The sequence below is a fragment of the Macrotis lagotis genome, chromosome X (assembly GCF_037893015.1).
Source record: "Macrotis lagotis isolate mMagLag1 chromosome X, bilby.v1.9.chrom.fasta, whole genome shotgun sequence".
Lineage (NCBI taxonomy): Eukaryota > Metazoa > Chordata > Mammalia > Peramelemorphia > Peramelidae > Macrotis > Macrotis lagotis.
In genome coordinates, this window is record NC_133666.1 from 17,627,478 (window position 1) to 17,646,847 (window position 19,370).

Below are 19,370 nucleotides of genomic sequence, written 5' to 3' on the forward strand. Positions count from 1 at the left end.
AAGACATGGCTTCCACCTTGGGATAGTTCTCAGGGTGTGGAAGCTTGTTTTCCCCCTGATATCTAACCTCACTGCGCTCCAATGCAACTCCCACCTCTGACTTTTTGCCCTCTGGGACCAAGTTAAACCCAAGCAAATACCTCTTCCACATGGCAGCCCTTTAAATACTTAAATTTAGCTATCAAGGCCTTCCTTCTTCAGGCTAACTAACCATTCCTAAGCTCTTCTGTTATGCTTCCTATGGCTTGATCTAAAGCCCCTTTCACTCTGGTTGTCCTCCTTTGGATTTTGTATAGCCTGTCAAAAGTTCTTCCTAAAACCATGCCCAAGGGGCAATCAAACTATATTTATCCTTTGACCTAGCAATACTTCTATTGAATCTGTATCCCAAAGAGATCATAAAAAGGGAAAAGGACCCACATGTGCGAAAATATTTATAGCAATTTTCTTTGTGGTGGCAAAGAATTGGCAATTAAGAGGATGCCCATCAATTGGGGGATGACTGATCAACTAGTGGTATAGGATTGTGATGGAATACTACTGTGATATAAGAAATGATGAGCAGCAGATTTCAGAAAAATACAAAAAACGTTTACATGAACTGATACAAAGGGAAGTGAGCAGAATGAGGACAACAGTGTATGCAGTAATCAGCATAATGATCGAATAAGAATGACAACTCCTTTTAATAATAATACGATGATCCAACAAAATTCCAAAGGACTCAGGATAGAAAATGCTATCCACATCCAGAGGAAAAAATGGACTGAATGCAAATAGAAGCAGGCCATTTTCACTTTTTTTGTGATTCTTTTGACTTTTATAACATGACTGATATGGACATATGTTTTACATGATTCCACAAACATATAACCTGTATCAAATTGTTTGCCATCTTAGGGAGGGAGGGAGGGGATAGTTTGGAACTCAATTTAAAAAAAATAAATGTTAAAATTTATCTTTGCATGTAATTGGAAAAAATATTATTTAAAAATTTCATCCTAAAATGTGGTTTGATTAAAAGAACTGAAGACCAGGGAAGCTGGATAATGGGAGAAAGAGGTAGTGGTAATGGTGAAAATGATGCAAGTCTGACCAGTAGGTGAACTTTTTTACCCCAATAGTAGATGGAGGTCAAGGATAGTGAAGGAATAACACTGGAGGTGACATTGGCTTCTGTCCCCTTTGACTGCTAAGTACTGGGAGACCTGGGCTGGGTCTGCTTTATGGAACTTGCAGCAATGACTCAATGGAAGTCAATGAGAAATAGGGGAGCAGATACCCAGTACTGAAGCTAAGAAGAAGCAGGAGACAGATCATTAGCTCCCAGGCCCCAGGTTCCCCAGATGACTTGACTGTGTGACCCTCAAAGAAACCATGACTGGGAAATCCAAGAAGGTATACTAAAGCCATGAGGAGAAAGCCATGGGGGACTTTATTAAATCCAATGTGTCTAGGCATCTGAACTGTGTATTTCTAGGAATTTCTGGGTTTGAGGTGTGCCTACAAATTGTTCATAGGCAATCTGGGTTTAGAAGAGGCTGAAGCTACCAAGCTTACTGAGCAGTTTAAAAATACATACACACACACACACACATATACATACATGTGTGTATGTTATATAATATGTGCATATATACATATACACATATAATTAATATATAATATATGTGCATATAGACACAAAGATATATTTTAAAAATAATATTCCTTTTACATTCTTGGTCATGAGTAAAGATTGTCTAAAGCAGGCCTGAATGGTTGTCTCCATTGTGCAAAGCTGACGTGACCTGCATTCACTGAAATACAGGTGACTAGGAAAACTGGCAGTCTTCTTTGCTAGATAGGATCATAGTTCAGATTCAAATTTGATAAATCGTACTGCTCACTCCTCCCTAGACTAGGGGCCAGCAAACTATGGCCTGTGGATCAAATCCGGCCTGCTACTTGTGTTGGCATGAGCTATAGGTCAAACATTGTTTTTCGCATTTTAAAATTAATATTTATTTAAAATGCAGGTCAACCATAGTTTGCCAGCCTCTGTCCTACACTAACAAGACAAACAGCTAACAAAAAGGGTAGAGCTGGGGTATAAATAGTGATAACCTCTTGACAAATGACAGACATTGGAATTCTCCCCACCAACATCATGGTATTGAGTGGAAAGCACAAATATAGGGTGAATATGAGACGGCCAACCCCTGTGCCTTCTTCTTAAATTAAAAGGATCAGAAACTGGGAAGCATATCACCAATCGATGACATTTTCTTTTGCTTCTTTCTTTTTTTAAGATTTTATTTGAGTTTTACAATTTTCCCCCTAATCTTCCTCCCCCCCCCCCCAGAAGGCAGTCTGCTAGTCTTTACATTGTTTCCATGGTATACACTGATCTAAGTTGAATGTGATGAGAGAGAAATCATATCCTTAAGGAAAAAAAATAGGTATAAGAGATAGTAGAATTACATAATAAGATAACTTTTTTTTTTCTAAATTAAAGGTAATAGTCTTTGGTCTTGGTTCAAACTCCACGATTCTTTCTCTGGAAACAGATGGTATTCTCCATCAGATACCCCCAAATTGTCCCTGGTTGTTGCACAGAATGAGCAGTTCATCAAGGTTGATCATCACCCCATGTTGCCGTTAGGGTGTACAGTGTTTTTCTGGTTCTGCTCATCTCACTCAGCATCAGTTCATGCAAATTCCTCCAGGCTTCCCTGAATTCCCATCCCTCCTGGTTTCTAATAGAACAGTAGTGTTCCATGACATACAAATATCAGAGTTTGCTAAGCTATTTTCCCCAATTAAAAGACATTTACTTAATTTCCACTTCTTTGCCACTACAAACAGGGCTGCTAGGAATATTTTTGTACAAGTGAGGTTTTTACCCTTTTTGATCATCTCTTCAGGGTATAGACCCAGTAGTGGTATTGCTGGGTCAAAGGGTATGCTCATTTTTGTTGCCCTTTGGGTGTAATTCCAAATTGCTCTCCAGAAAGATTGGATGAGTTCACAGCTCCACCAACAATGTATTACTGTCCCAGATTTCCCACATCCTTTCCAACATTGATCATTGTCCTTTCTGTCCATATTGGCCAGTCTGAGAGTTGTGAGGTGGTACCTCAGAGATGCTTTAATTTGCATTTCTCTAATAATTAGTGATTTAGAGCAATTTTTCATATGACTATGGATCACTTTGATTTTTTCATCTGTAAATTTCTTTTGCATATCCTTTGACCATTTGTCAATTGGGGAATGGCTTGTTTTTTTGAAGATTTGACTCAGTTCTCTGTATATTTTAGAAATGAATCCTTTGTCAGAAATACTAGTTGTAAAAATTGTTTCCCAGTTTACTACATTTCTTTTGATCTTGGTTACAACGGTTTTGTCAGTGCAAAAGCTTTTTAATTTAATGTAATCAAAATTATCTAGTTTGTTTTTAATGATGTTCTGTATCTCTCAATGGATGAAATTTATAACAGGTTCTGATCTGTAATCTCAGTTGGACTTTTCCTTCTTTGAAACTAAACATTCTTCTTTAATTTCTATCTCACTTGAATGCCTAAGAAACACTTAGAACTACCAAGAGATGAAATGGACTGCCCTGATGAGTAAATTCTTCCTTAGAGGTCTTTCAATGGAAGCTTGTAGAGGGGATTGGAACTTTGGATAAAAGACTGACTAGATAGATAATCACAGCATTGTAGACTTACTGCTGAAAAGGATCTTTGAGTTCAACCCCGATTTTTCACAGGATAGGCCATGAAGAATTAGAAAAGTCAAATGTTTGCCCACTGAGGCAGTGTTTAAACTCATGCCTCCTCTAAATCCAGACCTCTTTCCTCTATACTACAACCTCTGAACTGTAAGGTTGTATAGGAGGTGTTCCGGGTTGGGGAACAAAGATAGATCTTATATAACTCTTGCCCTCAAGGTGCTTCCAATCTAATAGAGCGGAAACACAAGCACACATCTAGAATCAAGTGCACATTCTCTATTAAGGCATGGCTTCTTCCCTGCTGCTCACTCTTTTACTAGCTTTGCACGTTCTGAAAGCTCAGTCAGACTGCAAGTCTATTTCTCTGTCCCTAGGGAATAGCAGAACTGGATAGGGGGAATGAGGCAAAAACCATTAGACAGTTGTAAAATTAGTTCTAATTGGCACCAAAGACAGGTCTGCCTAATCAAATACTAAACAAAAGCAGAGATGGTCTAGAAGGTCTGATAGAATAGAGTTGTCCAGTCAAGTGTCAGAGGCAGAAAATTCAAGGCCTATAAGAATCAGGTGTCATCTGTACCCATCCCCTGCCACCATCCTTGCCTAACCTAGAAAAAAAATTCAAGTAACAAATCCATTTTTTTTGATACAGTAAATGAAAAATGTCTTCATCTCAAACAGCTGAGATTGTGAATCCTGATTTTGGTATTTGTTTTTAGATTTCTCTATTTTGGTTTGAGGAAAGAGGGTTGGATTTGATCACAAAGACTCACAGAATTCGAATGTTGGAAGGCTTCTCAGTGATCAACTAGGCCAGGGGTTCCTCACCTGCTTTGTAGGCAGTCTGGAAAAATCTATGGATCCCTTCTCAGAATCATAGTTTTAAAGACATCAAATAAAATGCATAGGGTTGATTACAGAGAAAACCAATTATAATGAAACACATTTGTCAGAACATTTTTTAAAAAGTTCACAGAACCCCAGGTTAAAATTCCCCCAATATAGTCCAATCCATACACCCAAACGAATTTTCATTATAATGTCTCCAATCACAGAGTCATTCAGCTGTTGAAGACCTCTCAAGTAGGGGAACCCATCATCTCTTCCCGCTTCTCAGCCCACTTTGGGATACCTCTCATAGTCACAAAAATTTTCCTGACTCCAAGTTTAAATTGATCACTTTGAAACTCTCACCCTTTCACCTGGTCCTGCCCTCTGGAGCCAGACAGAGAAGGCCTAATTCCTTCTTCACAAGATGATAAATAACCTGCAGATAACATGGGTTCCAGTCCTAGTGCAGTCCCTTATGTCCTGTGTGATCTTGGACAAACTGCTTAATGTTTCTGGGCTTCAATTTAGTCATCTGTAAAAGAGGGGCTTGGATCCTTCCAGTTTCAGGGTTGTGAATTACAGAATGCCATTGCTGGCAAGATCTGAGGCCTAGCTCCTCATTTTCCTGAGACACAGAAGACAGTGACTTACTCAAAGTCATAGAATTCTGACCCAGATCAGATTTGGGGGCCACGTTATCCAGGAAGGTTTTCTTAAGGAAAGGTTTCCAAAATTGGAAATTGAGGAGATGCCCTTCAGCTGGGGAATGGCTGAATAAATGGGGGTGAGGTATGATGACAGAATGTTATTTTGCCATAAGAAAAGACAAGCAGGGTACTACTCTCAGAAAAACCTGGAAAGACTTACACGAGTTGATGCAAAGTGAAACAGACTGTGTACAAAGTAATAGCAATATTGTAAGATGATCAGCTGTGAATGACTTTGCTATTTTCGGCAATGATCACAATGATCCAAGACAGCCCTGAAGGACTTACGATGAAGAATGCTATCCATCCCCAGAGAAAGAACTAATGGTGTCAGAATATGGACTGAGGCAGACTTTTTTTTTTACTTAAGTTTTCTTTTTTTTTGGGGGGGGTCTTTTATTTTAGAACATGACTATTATGGAAATGTTTTGCATAACTCCACATATATAATCTATATTGAATTGCTTGCCTTTTCAATGGGGAGGGGTGGGGGAGGGAGAAAGGAGAGAATTTGGAACTGAATGTTTTAAAAATGAATGTTAAAATTTGTTTTTACATGTAACTAGGGAAAATTAAAATACTAAAAATAGCTTTGAAAAAGAAAGCGTGGTCTCCAGAACAGACCTGATAAACTGCTTTTGCAAGCCACCAAAATAGCCATCGGAAATGGGTGCTTACTTCAATCTTATTTTGGTTTAAAAATAAAAACCAATTCTGCTGAGGAGCAGAGTTCTTGCCTCACCACAGGAAGAGAAGGGCTAAGCATTTACGTCAGTTTTCTAGCAGAGGACACCAGGCAGGTACATCGACACACAGCTGCCAGTTGGGGGGGGGGAGGGGGAGCCCCGACTGGCAGAAGCACCAGCCAGTTGAGGCTACAGCCAGACTAGCTTAGGACCTGGGCCAGCAAAGCCTCTCTTGGACCCTGGCTAGACCTGCTGTCTCTAGATGAGAACAACGAAGGCTGGGACAGCCAGGATGCTTCCTTCCCCCCAAAAGCCTCAATTTTAATTAAAAGCTTTTGTTTGTACCTTATCTTCATTTCCCCAAATATCCATCCTCCCTCCCCTCCCTACAATAAAGCATAAAAAAACAAAAACCAGTTCAGCAAAATGATTAAACACGATCACCAAATCTGACAGTATATGCAAGGCTAAATACCCATAGGGCCCCACCACCACCACCTCTGCAAGGAGAGGGAGATACATTTTCCCAACCCTTGAAAGCATCAACTGTCTTTGGAACAACGGACCATCTAGATTTGGGGTCTGAGGACATGGGCTCAACCTCTAATACTATCAGTGTGACTTCAGGCAAGACATGTCACATCCCACCAACTTGAGTAGACTTTGAGGATTTTAGAATTATTGGATGTAGAGCCTTATTTGTAAGCACCTACCCTATATACATCTTTTCTTCCAGAAAGATCTTGTTTTAGGGGAGAAGCTTATATGGAGGCCAACAGTAAGCATGGTTTCACGGACAGATGGCTTCTGAAGTCTCTGGGAATTCTACCACCAAGTTGAAATGAGTAGGTGGGATACACTAGAGAGCTGAGGCTTGAGAGTCAGAAGACCTGGGTTCAAAACATGCACCTGTCATTTAGTATCTGTGTGACCTTGGAGAGGTCATTTCACTTCTATGGCTTTCCATTTCTTTCTCTGTGAAGTGAAGAAGCTGAACTTAAGGCCTGTGAAAGCCCTTCCAAGCCCCTAGACCCAGGATTCCATGTGTGACCCTGGGCAAAACATTTAATAGAATAAGATCTCAGTTTCCTCCTCTGTGAAATAAAGGGATCGGACCAGATCTAGACCTTTGAGAGCCCTCCTAGCTCTGGGTCTAGGAGTCTATGTGTGATCTTGGACAAGTCCCTTCCCCTCCTTGAGTCTCAGTTTCCTCCTCTGTAAAATGAAGGGATTGGACCAGATCTAGGTTTCTGAGAACCTTCCTAGCTCTGGATCTAGGAGCCAATGTGGGACTCCTCGGGCTTTAATTGCCCCCTCTGTAAAACAAAGGGGTTGGACTAGATAGTCTCCGAGGGCCCTTGCGGTTCTAGAGTTTTGCTCTTCTGATCCTGTGATCCCAGGATGGGTTTGGAACTATTATGGGAGGAGGGAAAGCATTAGAGGATAGATCTATCCTTCCTGGTGCAGAGGAGTTTAATAAGAGTCTGATTATTTCATTCACATCTTATTTATACAGAAATTTCAATTGAGTTGGGGAGAGACTAAGAGGCAATTAGCAAGCAATATAAAACAACATATAATTAAATACTGAATTGTTTGGTGTAGATTCATGATGAGGTAGAAGGAGTCTGAGGTGCTGAGTCAGAGGGTTTGGGTTTGAGTCCTGGTTCTGCCATTTACCAGCTGAATGACCTCAAGCAAGTCACTTCACTTTTCTGGGCCTCAGTTTCTTAACCCAGAAAATAAGGAGGGAAGCCAATCCCTTAGATGCCTTTCAGTTCTATATCCAATGATCCTAAAATCTTGGAGGCTGGAAGGCCCACTTCAAGCCCTGGGATGAAGGTCAGCTCCCCCTGCTTGTGAATAAGGTCAGTGGACAATGAAAGCATGCCTCAGTTTCCCTTACTATCATCTATGGTGCCAGGGTATCTCTGACAAGAAAACTCCAATGGGGTCACAAGGAATCAGAAAATACTGAAAATGATTTAACAAGCAATAATGGATTTAAAAAAAGAAAACATCCCTTTGCGTGAGGAGACTCCATCTACTAATGTAAATCTGCCCCTGTTCCACATCATACAGTCTTGGAGAGTTGCCTCTCTAAATGAGGTAAGCATGTCAAATATTATAATTCCCACTTTACAGATGAGGAAACTGAGACTGAGAGGTAGGGTATAAATCCAAATCTCTCCAATTTCATTCACTAGGACCAAGATGCCTCCCTGTTTACTAGGTGCAGAACACCAAACTTTCTTTATTTTATATTTTCTTATTAAAAACTACCCATGATGTCAGGCCAAGCAGGTAAAAAGGGAGTTGGTATCAGCCTTCAAGGTTGTCAACAGAATTCTCATTTTTTTCTCTATTGGAGGGAATAAAATGATTCAAGTCAATAGAAATATGAAATCTCCAGTCATAAGCAACCCAAGTCCTCTCGACCCATGTCAAACTAGGGACATTTACTGAAGGCTACAGAAACGGAAATAGGCAAATATTAACATCTTAGAAGATGCTCCTGTCTTTAAAAGTCAGCTATGGTACCACATAAGGAATACTAGGCTGGTAGTCAAAAAGTCTGACTTTTAACCCAACTCTGTTTCAACCTTGCTGAGTGATTTGAGAAAAGTCACATCCCCTCTCTGAACCTCAGTTTGTTCATCTATTAAATAAAAAGATTGGTTTACTTTATGTGTAGTCTGTGTCCATTTGAAAGCTGTCACTGTGGGATGTGAAACACCATAGCCAGATAATAACAAGAGAGGCATTAACTTACTCTAGCTCAAACTCTGTACTTACGATAACTCCAGGGTAATACCCTCCGACGGTCACATTCTGGGTTCTGGTGGTAGCTGCCAGACCCACAGTCAGGATCAGCACTGACACAATGAGCAGAGTCACCGTGACATAGAGGGAGTTTCGTTTCCTTCGGTTGAAGGTGCCTAAAGAGACAGAAAAAACACTTTGTTTCTATCATCCAGGGCTGGTGTGATTCCCTAGATGAGACCAAGGATCCAACGCAGGTTTTGTTTTGTCACCTGTCAAAGTAACAATACAATCTGCAGGCTGAGAATGTGCCAACTATATTGTGTATATGTGTATTATTTGTATTGATAGCTTGTGTTTCTATATCACCTTTATTTTTATTTATTTATTTATTTGTTTTTTTTTTAGGTTTTTGCAAGGCAATGGGGTTAAGTGGCTTGCCCAAGGCCACAGAGCTAGGTAATTATTAAATGTCTGAGGTTGGATTTGAACTCAGGTACTCCTGACTCCAGGGCCGGTGCTTTATCCATTGTGCCACCTAGCCACCCCTTCACCTTAATTTCTGAAGATATCATTCTCCTATAGTTAGCCCTTGTAGGATAAAGAGAGGGACCAGATCTATGATTTCATTAGGAGAGGAAACTCCCTCTTTCCAAGGAGGCTGGCTCCTTCTCAGCCATGTCTAGTCTCAAAGAGGTTGGTATCACAGGCAAGGTTTTCATGCCAGCTCTCTATCTATGCTGCCTCCAATGTAAGAAAGGAATAAAAAAAAAGGAAAGAAGGAAAAAAAGAATAGCAAAACTAACCAGCACATTACTAGTGAATATTAACAGTTCCATACCCAGAGTCTTCTACTTCTACAAAGAAGGGAAGGGGATCCATTCCCATCTCTCTTTTGGGGTCAAGCTTTACCAATTATATTTTTTAAAAAAGCTTTGTACTCTTGGCAACCTAGAAAAGTTATGTCATACCCACTTAGTAAAGTGGTTTTTTGGCCAACTTCTAAGGCACATTATATATGCTCATTGGTGGTGGTATTACATGATAATATTTTTCAGATCTGGCTCTGGAGCTCAAGATGTTTAAGCATTTCAAGGGTGATTTCTAAGGGTGTAGCCCCTCTCCCAATGCATGTCAAAGCTCCTCTGGGCCTTAATGGCCAATCTTGAATTTAGCACAGACTAAGTAAAGCACCCTCTGCAGTTCTTCCCCCTTGGATCTGCAGATCTGGCTTGAAAACAGTCACTTCCACCCCAAAAGGACATCTTTTTTTTATTTGCTCTTGGATTTTTTCAAGTGACTTACCCAAGGTCACTCAGCTATTAAGTATCAAGTGTCTGAGACTGGATTTGAGCTCTGGTCTTCCTGACTCCAAGGCCAGTGTTCCACTGTGCCACCTAGCTGTCCCTCCCACATACACAAAGAGGGAGGATTAAGAGATTAGGAAATATCCTCCTTGGTGTAAAGCAGAAGAGAGGCAGCTATGTTTTTCTTTGTTGATAATTGATTCTGATATGTCCTCTATAAATGTACAAACTCATAAAATAGTAGCGAGTTTCAACAGTAAGAAGCAAGTATCTTCTGGGTTCTAGGAGTTATCAGCCCACAGATGGGGGAAGCAGGGGCTGGGTGTTTCAACCTTATCACACATTCACATAGAGATGATTGAGAAATAATTCTGCCTTACAATGCATATAAGAAACAAAGATTCAATCTGATAGTTTTAGAAATTGACTTGATAAAGTCAGATTGAAAAAAAAGGAAGTCAAAATTGGTTTTGCAAGTTCATCTTTTTTGTTTTTTTTGCAAGGCAATGGGGTTAAGTGACTTGCCTAAGGTCACAGTCAGGTAATTATTAGGTAATAGGTAATTACTAAGTGTCTGAGGCCGAATTTGAACTCACGTCCTCCTGACTTCAGGGGCGATGCTCTATCCACTGCGCCACCTAGCCGCCCCTCAATTTCATTTTAAAAAAGATACATGCCACCCCTAGTCTCCCCCCCAAGCAGAATCCAGCTTTAACACTATGATTCTATGTAATAAGAATCATTGGGGGGCCAAGCTATTTGGCAGAATGTAGACATTGAGGCAAAGCCTCGCCCTTGAGGTTCATATCAGACTATGAAAGCCTGGACCTTATGTGAGGGGTTAGACACTTTTACTTGGTTTCCTGGGCAGCTTGGCTGACAATAGGCCTGGTTCCCTATGGTCTGAGAGGCTCTACTTCATGCTCCAAATCCAAAAAGGAATGACTGAAGTTTTGCAGAGCCCAGCCTTCCATTTAAGGCTGGGTGTGAAACCAAGCCTCTTTATTCCCTAGCTGTACTACCTCAGCCAAGTCATCTAACTTTTTAAACCTCTGCTGGAAAATAAGGGGCATCCTAAGAGCTATTCCTGCACCCCCTCCCCACCCTGTTGGGAGAAAAGTGCTTTGGGATCCTTGGAGCTACTGAAATGGAAATTGATAAAATTATTCAAGAATGAAGGCATCCTGGGAGGCCTTGTTGGCAGTAGCTTCAGGAAGCTGTAGCTCCCCTAGGCCCCAAAGCCCTTGGAAAACATCAGAAGCCTAGCCATTTTGAAGACTGGCTTTGTAGCTGTCATAGAATGGAGGATATCTTTTGGACAACTCTCTCCTCCCTCAGGAATAAAAACTGAGAACAGAGACAAAGTTTTGCTGTTGTTACAGCTGGCTGGCTCTCCCTAATTTTTTGGTAATTGGTGGGAGGGGAGAAATTCATTGGTCTGAAGAACCAGTGTGGCAAATCCCACCTCACTATGAGACTGAAACTTCATCTGTAATTTATAGTCTCAGGGGACATTGAGGTTAAATAACTTGCCCTGGAACACATAGTCACTATGTCAAGAGGCAGGTCTGGGAGACCAGGTCTTCTTGATATCAGTTCTAATTTTCTGACTATCCTCTAGGCCAACGCTGTTTCACTCATTATGCTATACCACCCCAATGGGATAAAGCATCAGAGCCGAATACCAAAAGAGAGAAGTTGGGGTGATGGGGATAGTGGGGAAGGGTCAGAAAGTGATTAAAGACAGCTCGCTGGCTTGGAATGTAGAGCTAGCAGTCTCCCCAGGTCTTAGGCAACTTGGCAGTAGGCAGGAGACAGCCCAATGCCAAGTCAGCATTTGCAGACCACTAGTCAAACCTGATTAGCAAGAGTTTGGCAAACCAACCCCCCCCCCCTTCAAAGTGGCCATTGTACAGATGGAGACTCATTTTTGAAGCACAATCCATTGTGTTATGGAGAATCAACTGAGTTCAACATAATTCCTTACCCCCTAGCAGTAAGTCTACTTGGTGCTTTGCAAAGCTGGCTGGCTCCCCAGCTATTCCATGTCATGGCAGTCAAACCCTGGCAGGCAGGCAGGCAGGCCTGTGATTTTATTTATGTAGAGAACTCCCAGTATGGAATCTCCCTATTTCTCAGGGGTTCTTAACCTTTGTTCTAGATCCTGGAAGTCTGAACAGATCCCTTTTTAGAATCAGGTTTTAAAATGCATAAAACAAAATATTACATTATTATATCAAGACATTATTTTTTTAAAAAGAAACAAGTTCACGGACCCCAAGTTAAAAACTTCTGTTGTATCCATAACTCAAGGCTTTATAAAAATACCCTGTACACTCAGAGATAAAGGGATTTACCCAAGGTCACCTAGTTGGCATGTGTTAAAGATGGGACTTGAGTCTTCTGACTCAGAAATAGGCTCCCTAAAGAACTATATTATAACAAGCAAGACTTTTAACATATGCTGAACAGAATGCTCATTTATACTGTGAAGTCCTAGCCAAGTGACCTTGGGTCAATCCTTTCATTTCAGCCTTGGGTTCTTCATCTGTCAAATGGCATCAGTAACTACTTACCTTTGCCAGCACTATACCCACATAAATATGAGCTTCTGAGGCAATGAAAAGGGGCCCCGTGTAGGAGAAACACTCTTAGCAGTCTCAAAGGGGGAAAGGGGAGACAGTATTCATTTATTACAACCCAAACTTCAGGTCTTGATTTCTGCCACTATGAAGGAGCTGGAGTAGTGTAAAGAATGCCTTACAGGACTTAAGTTCAAATCCTGACTGTAATGTCCCTTAGGGAAGTTACTATGCCGTCCAACCCTCTTAGGGCGGAGAAGGCCCTTACAAAGAACAAGCCTCAGAATCAGAATTCAAACTCAGGGCAGCAGACCTAGATCTCCTTTATGTCGGGCTTTAGTTGGTCCATTTATCTGAAATCAATGCCAACCTCCCTCAGGGTTCCACGAACTAGGCAGGACCTTTGTACACACAGTTGTCTATCACTCAAGGAATCAAATAGGAAAAAAATCCTCTGTGGGACATTTATAGCTTCTCCCACCCTGGCCCCTTTCTACCTTTTTTATTTTTGAAGACCATAGGGTTAAGTGACTTGCCCAGGGTCACAAAAGCTAGTATCTGAGAGCAGATCTGAATTCAGGTTCACTATGCCACCTAGCTGCTCCCTTTCCAGCATTTTTAAACAAGATTCCCCTTTACAAACTCTACCAACCAAATATGCCAGCATCATTGCTCTTCCACATGGGACCCTTCATCTCCTGTCTCTGACTTTGCATCTCCCCATGTCTGAAATGCTCACCCTCCTCACCTTCTTCTCTTAAAAATCACTGGTTTTCTTCAAGCAGTACCTTCTTCTTGAGACTTTTCCTGATTCTCCCAAATACCTGCTATCTCTATCGCACAATTGTACATATGTTTCTGTATCACATGTACTTACACATTTTAGAAACATGCATATACATACATGTTGTCTTCCCTAGAGAATATAACTTCCTTGAGAGCAGGGACTAGTTTCCTTTTGTCTTTGGATCCCCTATCACTTAGCACAAGTGCTAGTACACAGTAGATGCTTAATAAAAAGGGGAAGTTAGGTGACACAGTGGACAGAGTACTGGTTCTATAATCAGGAAGACCTGAATTAAAATCTGATCCCACACACTTACCGTGTGGCCTTAGGCAAGTCACTTAACCTGCTTGCTAGAGTTGTAGCCTGTTGTTATTATTATTATAGGCACTAGGTGGAGCTGCAGTAGATATGGTACTTGACCTGGAATCTGGAAGACTCATCTACCTGAGTTCAAATCTGCCCTCAGACACTTTCTAGCTGTTTGACCCTGGGCAAGTCACTTCACCCTGTTTGCCTCAGTTTCCTCATCTGTCAAATGAATGGGAGAAGAAAATGACAAATCACTGCATTATCTCTGCTAAGAAAACCCCAAACAGGACCACAAAGAGTTGCCTGAACAACTACAAACATTATCGTAAAGGCTTACAGACTCACTGTTGTTTCATTGATTTCCATTTCCTTCACTACCACAGATGCCACCTCCCCCAAGCTCCTCAAAAATTAGCTTGGGGAAAACTCAATTGATGGGAATAGCTAAGTTAAAGAGAATTGTATCACACACACATTTAAATTACATGGGAGATTTAAATCATGCCCTGGAGCAGTAAAAGATGGGAAATGTGAATGTGCTGTTTCCTCAGTGGGAGGGAGTCTCTCCTTATGAGGCCATCTCTTTAGGCAGCTGATGATTCTAGAATCTTCTCTTAGTCAAATGCACACACAGTCCATTCATTCCTCTTGGGCTAGGAGAAAGCTAAGAAGAGGGTCAGATTTCCCAGAATTCTTGGTCATCTAGAAGGCCCCTGCTGTGTGTCCATAGACTTTCTTGTGTCCTCTCTTGCCTCCCACAGCTATTGTGGGGGTGTAATGATGATTCTACAATATTATTCCATTCCTTGGTGAAGTCCTTTCCAAACTATTTCCCCCCAATCATCAGATTTTTTGCCAACTAAAATCTTTCCCTCTTTTCCTTTTCTCCCACTAGAATAGAAGCCTGGTTCCCCTCTCTGTTAATCAGTGGAATAAGTGGGTATTATGAAAAATAGAATTGACATCTGTTTCCATAGCAACCACCTGAGTCCCAACCACTCTGACACCGACTGTCTTCTTTTAAAGGGCCCCTTTCTAGCTTCAACTCTGTAAAGTCACTGTTTTCTTCTTCCTAGGTGACTTAAGAGATTTTCAAGGATATTTGGGCTCCTGTGACTTTTTTCCCCTTACATGACTCCAAAAATCACTAGAATCATTAGAATAATCTAAGAGCTGAAAGTCAGAGACCATTCAGTCTAACCCATCCACAAAAGAAATCCCAGTATAACAATATTGATCCATGGTCATCTCCTGTGGTAGGTCTTCCCACTTTGGGGCAGCTCTGAAGTTTATAATAAGTTTTACTGACATCAAGCCTGTATCACCTACCCACTCCTCTGGTCCTTCCCTCTGGGGCCAAGCAGATCAACAATACTCCCTTCTTTCCAGCACCAACCTTTCACCTACAGATACTTGAAGGTATCTAGTATGGCTCCTCCAGTCTCCTCTCTGGGCTAACCAGGCTCAAGTGATCCTGATAACATCACTCCTGTCTAAACCCTCTTTAGTGAATCAATGTCCTCCTAAAATCATGGTGTCCAGAAATGTACCTACGACTCCAACTGAGGACTGATGAGGCACTAACATGGTGGAACTATCATCTCTACCTTCCTGAAAGTCCAAGACTATAGATGCTCTTTTGGCTGCCACATTCCACTTCTGCCTCATGTTGAGCTTGCAATCTACTGAGACCCCCAGATCAGATCTTTTAAAGAATAAACTTCTGTCTAACTATGTATCACCCCCAATTAGAAATTGAGTTTTGTATTAAAATTTAAGAATTTATATTTATTCCTATTTAAATTATATTGCTCAGAGCAAAGCATAGATACAGGGGCATGCCACTAGAGACTTTCCGAAATATTCTCACTGAGTCATGAACTGGACTCCTTAAGTCTGGCCAGGCAACCAGTTCTGAATCCAGATGATTTTTTCATATCATAGTTTTAACCTCTCTCCTAAGCATTAGTCACCAACCCTCTTCTTTTGGATCTAGATGTGCTATGGACATCTCAAACCCAACATGTCCAATAAAGAATTCATTATCTTGTGAACCTAACCTCTCCTTCTTCCAAGGTTCCCTATAACTTTGCTCCCTTTTTCAGATTTCTTAAGTTTCTTTGTTATCCCAGACCCCCCCCCCCCCATGAAGGTATCATCATCCTCCTTGGACTTGAAACCCTGGTGTCATCTTCAACTCTGCTCTCATTCATCCCATATACTCATTCTTTTGTCAAGCCTCGGCATTTCTAACTTCAAAACATCTCTCCTATTTACCCCCCTTTCCCCTCTTCGATTACCAGCACCCTGGTACAAGCCTTCATCACCTCTCACCTGGACTCTTGCAACAGATTGTTGGTGGGTCTGCCAGCTTCAGCCTCTTCCCCACTCCAATCCATCCTTCACTGAGCTGATTTTCATAGTGTGGGTTTGACTATATTCCTCTCCTCCTCAATCAACTCCTGTGACTCCCTCTCCTTCCTCCCTTTCTAGTCTTATACTTTACTCATTGCTATCTACACTGGTTTCCTTGCTAGTCTTCAAACATGGCACACTATCTCCAGACTATTATTGTGCCTTTCTACTAGCTGTCCCCATACCTGAAATGCTCTCCTGGCTTCCTTCAAGTCTCAGTTTCATTCCATCCTCTACAAGTCTATCCCCTTTAATTACTCCTTCCTGAGAGTGCCTTTAGTTCACACTACAGCTAAGTGGCACAATGGAGTGACAAATCTAGTTAGGAAGACAAGTTCAAATCCCACCTCAGAAACTTCTTGTGTGACCCTAGGCAAGTCGTGTCACTGCTGCTGTCTACCTCAGTTTCCTCATCTGTAAAATGGGGATAATAACACCCACCCTCCCTTGGTTGCTGTGAGGCTCAAATGAGAGAGTAACTATAAAGCCAGTCACACTGAAAGTGCTTAATGAATCCTTGTAGTCTGAAAGACTGCAAGATTTGATCAAAAGCTTTGCTAAAAAACAAAAATCAAAGCAAACCACATCCACAACAAGTCCTTACCTAGTTTAGTAATCCTGTCAAAAAAGAAAATGAGGATAATCTGGCAGAAAGTATTCTTGATGAAGTCAAGCACCATTTCCCTTTCTAGATGTCCCATGAACGATTCTTTTAATCTGTTCTAGAACATTCTCAGGAGAAAGGAATTAAGCTCACTGGTCTGGTTTGTGGATTCTGTTCTCTCTTGCTCCCTGAAAAATGGGACATTTGCTCACTCCAAACCTACAGCACTCTCCCTTTTCCCCTGAGCTTTCAAATACCACTGATGGTAGATGGATAATTATACCTGCCAGATCCTTCAGGGGTCTGAAGATGGAGTTCATCTGGGCCAAGTGACTTGAATTCCTCAAGGGCAGCTAGGGGCTCTCTTACTACTGTGATAGGAATTTGTGTGATAGGAATTTCCAGAGCAAATGCTCTCTTTGGCAGAGAAAACACACAAAATAATCGAGTAGATCTGTCATCTCCCTATTATTTATTTATCATCATGTCAGTCACCCCAAGCAAAAGTATTGGTCCTTTGATTCTCACTTTTCTATTTAAAGAGCTAAAAAAACAATTTTCATTGCACTTAGCGTCTCTTCCTAGCCTCAGCTCATTTGGGGCTTTAGCACTTGACACAAACATTCTTATATTCATCTTCTGTACATTTCGTTTTAAAAATCTAAGTTGGTTCTCCAATTGATAGATGGTCAAAACAGTTGAATAGACAATTATCAGATGAAGAAATATGAAAAAATGCTCTAAATCACAACTGATCAGAGAAATGCAAATTAAAACAACTCTGAGATATCACTCCTCATTTATCAGATTAGCTAATATGGCAGAAAAGAAAAATGATAAATATTGGGGGGGAATGTGGGAAAATTGGGACACTAATACATTGTTGGTAGAGTTGTGAAATGATGCCAACATTCTGGAAAGCAATTTGGAACTACACCCAAAGGCAATCAAACTTTGGCCAACAATACCACTATTAGGTCTATTTCTCAAAAGACCAAAGAAAAAGGAATAGGAACCTATATAGACAAAACTATTTATAGCAGCTATTTTTTTCTGGTGACAAAGATTTGGAAATTGAAGGGATGCCCATCAATTGGAGAATGGCTTTCAAGCTGTGGTATATGATTGTGATGGAATACTATTGTGCTATAAGCTATGACAAATGATGAGCAGAATGGTTTCAGAAAAACCTGGGAAGACTTAGAAGCATCAGAAGAACTGATGCAAAGTGAACACAACCAGGAGAATATTATAAACGGAAACAACAATATTATATGATTACCAACTGTTAATATGACTTAGCAATTCTCAGCAATCCTATGATCCAAGACAATTCCAAAGGACCCACGATGAAAAATGCTATTTATCTAATTGATGGGACTCTGAATGCAGATGAAAGCACACTTTTAAGCTTTTCTTGTTTACTTTTTTTAGGTTTTTGCAAGACAAAACGGGTTAAGTGGCTTGCCCAAGGCCACATAGCTAGGTAATTATTAAATGTCTGAGGCCGGATTTGAACTCAGGTCCTCCTGACTCCAGGGCTGGTGCTCTATTCACTGCACCACCTAGCCAACCCAGATTTTTCTTTCTTTTTTGATTAATCTCTTCTTTTGGAACATAGTTAATATGGAAATATGTTTTACATGACTGCACATATATAATCTATATCAAAATGCTTGCTTTCTCAAGGGGGGAGAAGAGGGGAAAAGGCGAATTTGGACCTCAAAAAATCATAAAAAATGAATATGAAAATTGTTTTTATGTAATTAAGAAAAAAATAAAAACTTTTTAAAAAAATCTAAAAATTGGCTGGTAAATTCCTTATTCATACACATTGGTCCTTTCATACATTTCATTTTCCTTTCTTATTGGAATTATTTTCCTTTGTGTTCCGAATTACTTTCTTGGGCAGCTCCCATACCTCCTGGGCTGACTCCCCATATAGCCTTTTATCTCCATGGTATCCTATTTCTTTTATTTTCTTCCTTTGAAACTTATTTTCTCAAAATCCCCAGTGTGTATCAGACTAGACATAGTCTTCCCCTTTTCTGACACAAACTCTAGGAGGCAATGATCTCTTCCCCCAGGGTTCCTATCATTTCTATCCCATCAACTTTTCTGTTAGTGAGAATCAAATCCAGAATAGGATTCTCCCTTGTTGGTTCCTCCATCTTTTGAAGGATGAAATTATCACTAAGGCAAGTCAAGAAGTTAATAGCTACTCTGCTTTTGGCAGAGGGGGGGAGGGAGCGCTCTAGCAAATGCATGCATAATTAAAGACCCGTATCACTTCAATACTCTGCCTCAGTTAGATTGGACTTCAATGTAGTGGTTTCTTAAAGCAGGATACACCTGGAGTCTGCAGTAATTAGGAAATACTGGAAGCCTAGTGATGGAAGCTAATGCTCGCTCTCCAGACCTCTCTTTTTTCATGATCCTCCCGGGAATGTGCCATCGCTGCAGGGTTCTGGAAGAGACTGAATATCAAACTGTCTTCCTGAAACAAAGTGTCACAGGATCACAAATTTCAAGCTGGACGGGCCCTCAAAGGCCGGCTGGTCCATGGCCTTCATTTTACAAAGAAGGAAACTAAGGTCCAGGGAGGGGAAGGGACTTGCTCAAGGTAACACATAGGAGTCTAGATCAGGAACTGAAAGGTCCCTC

At 40.9% G+C, this 19,370-nt stretch overlaps 1 protein-coding gene across 2 annotated transcripts in view; it reads right to left on the reverse strand.

Moving 5' to 3' along the window:
• The window catches only part of TMEM255A (transmembrane protein 255A), an 88,699-nt gene that overhangs the window by 59,622 nt on the left and 9,707 nt on the right, over nucleotides 1-19,370 (reverse strand). For both annotated transcript variants that reach the window (XM_074208325.1, XM_074208324.1), the window contains exon 2: nucleotides 8,736-8,878. In XM_074208325.1, coding sequence (XP_074064426.1) covers nucleotides 8,736-8,878 — 143 coding nt within the window. The remainder of the gene's footprint in view (nucleotides 1-8,735; nucleotides 8,879-19,370) is intronic.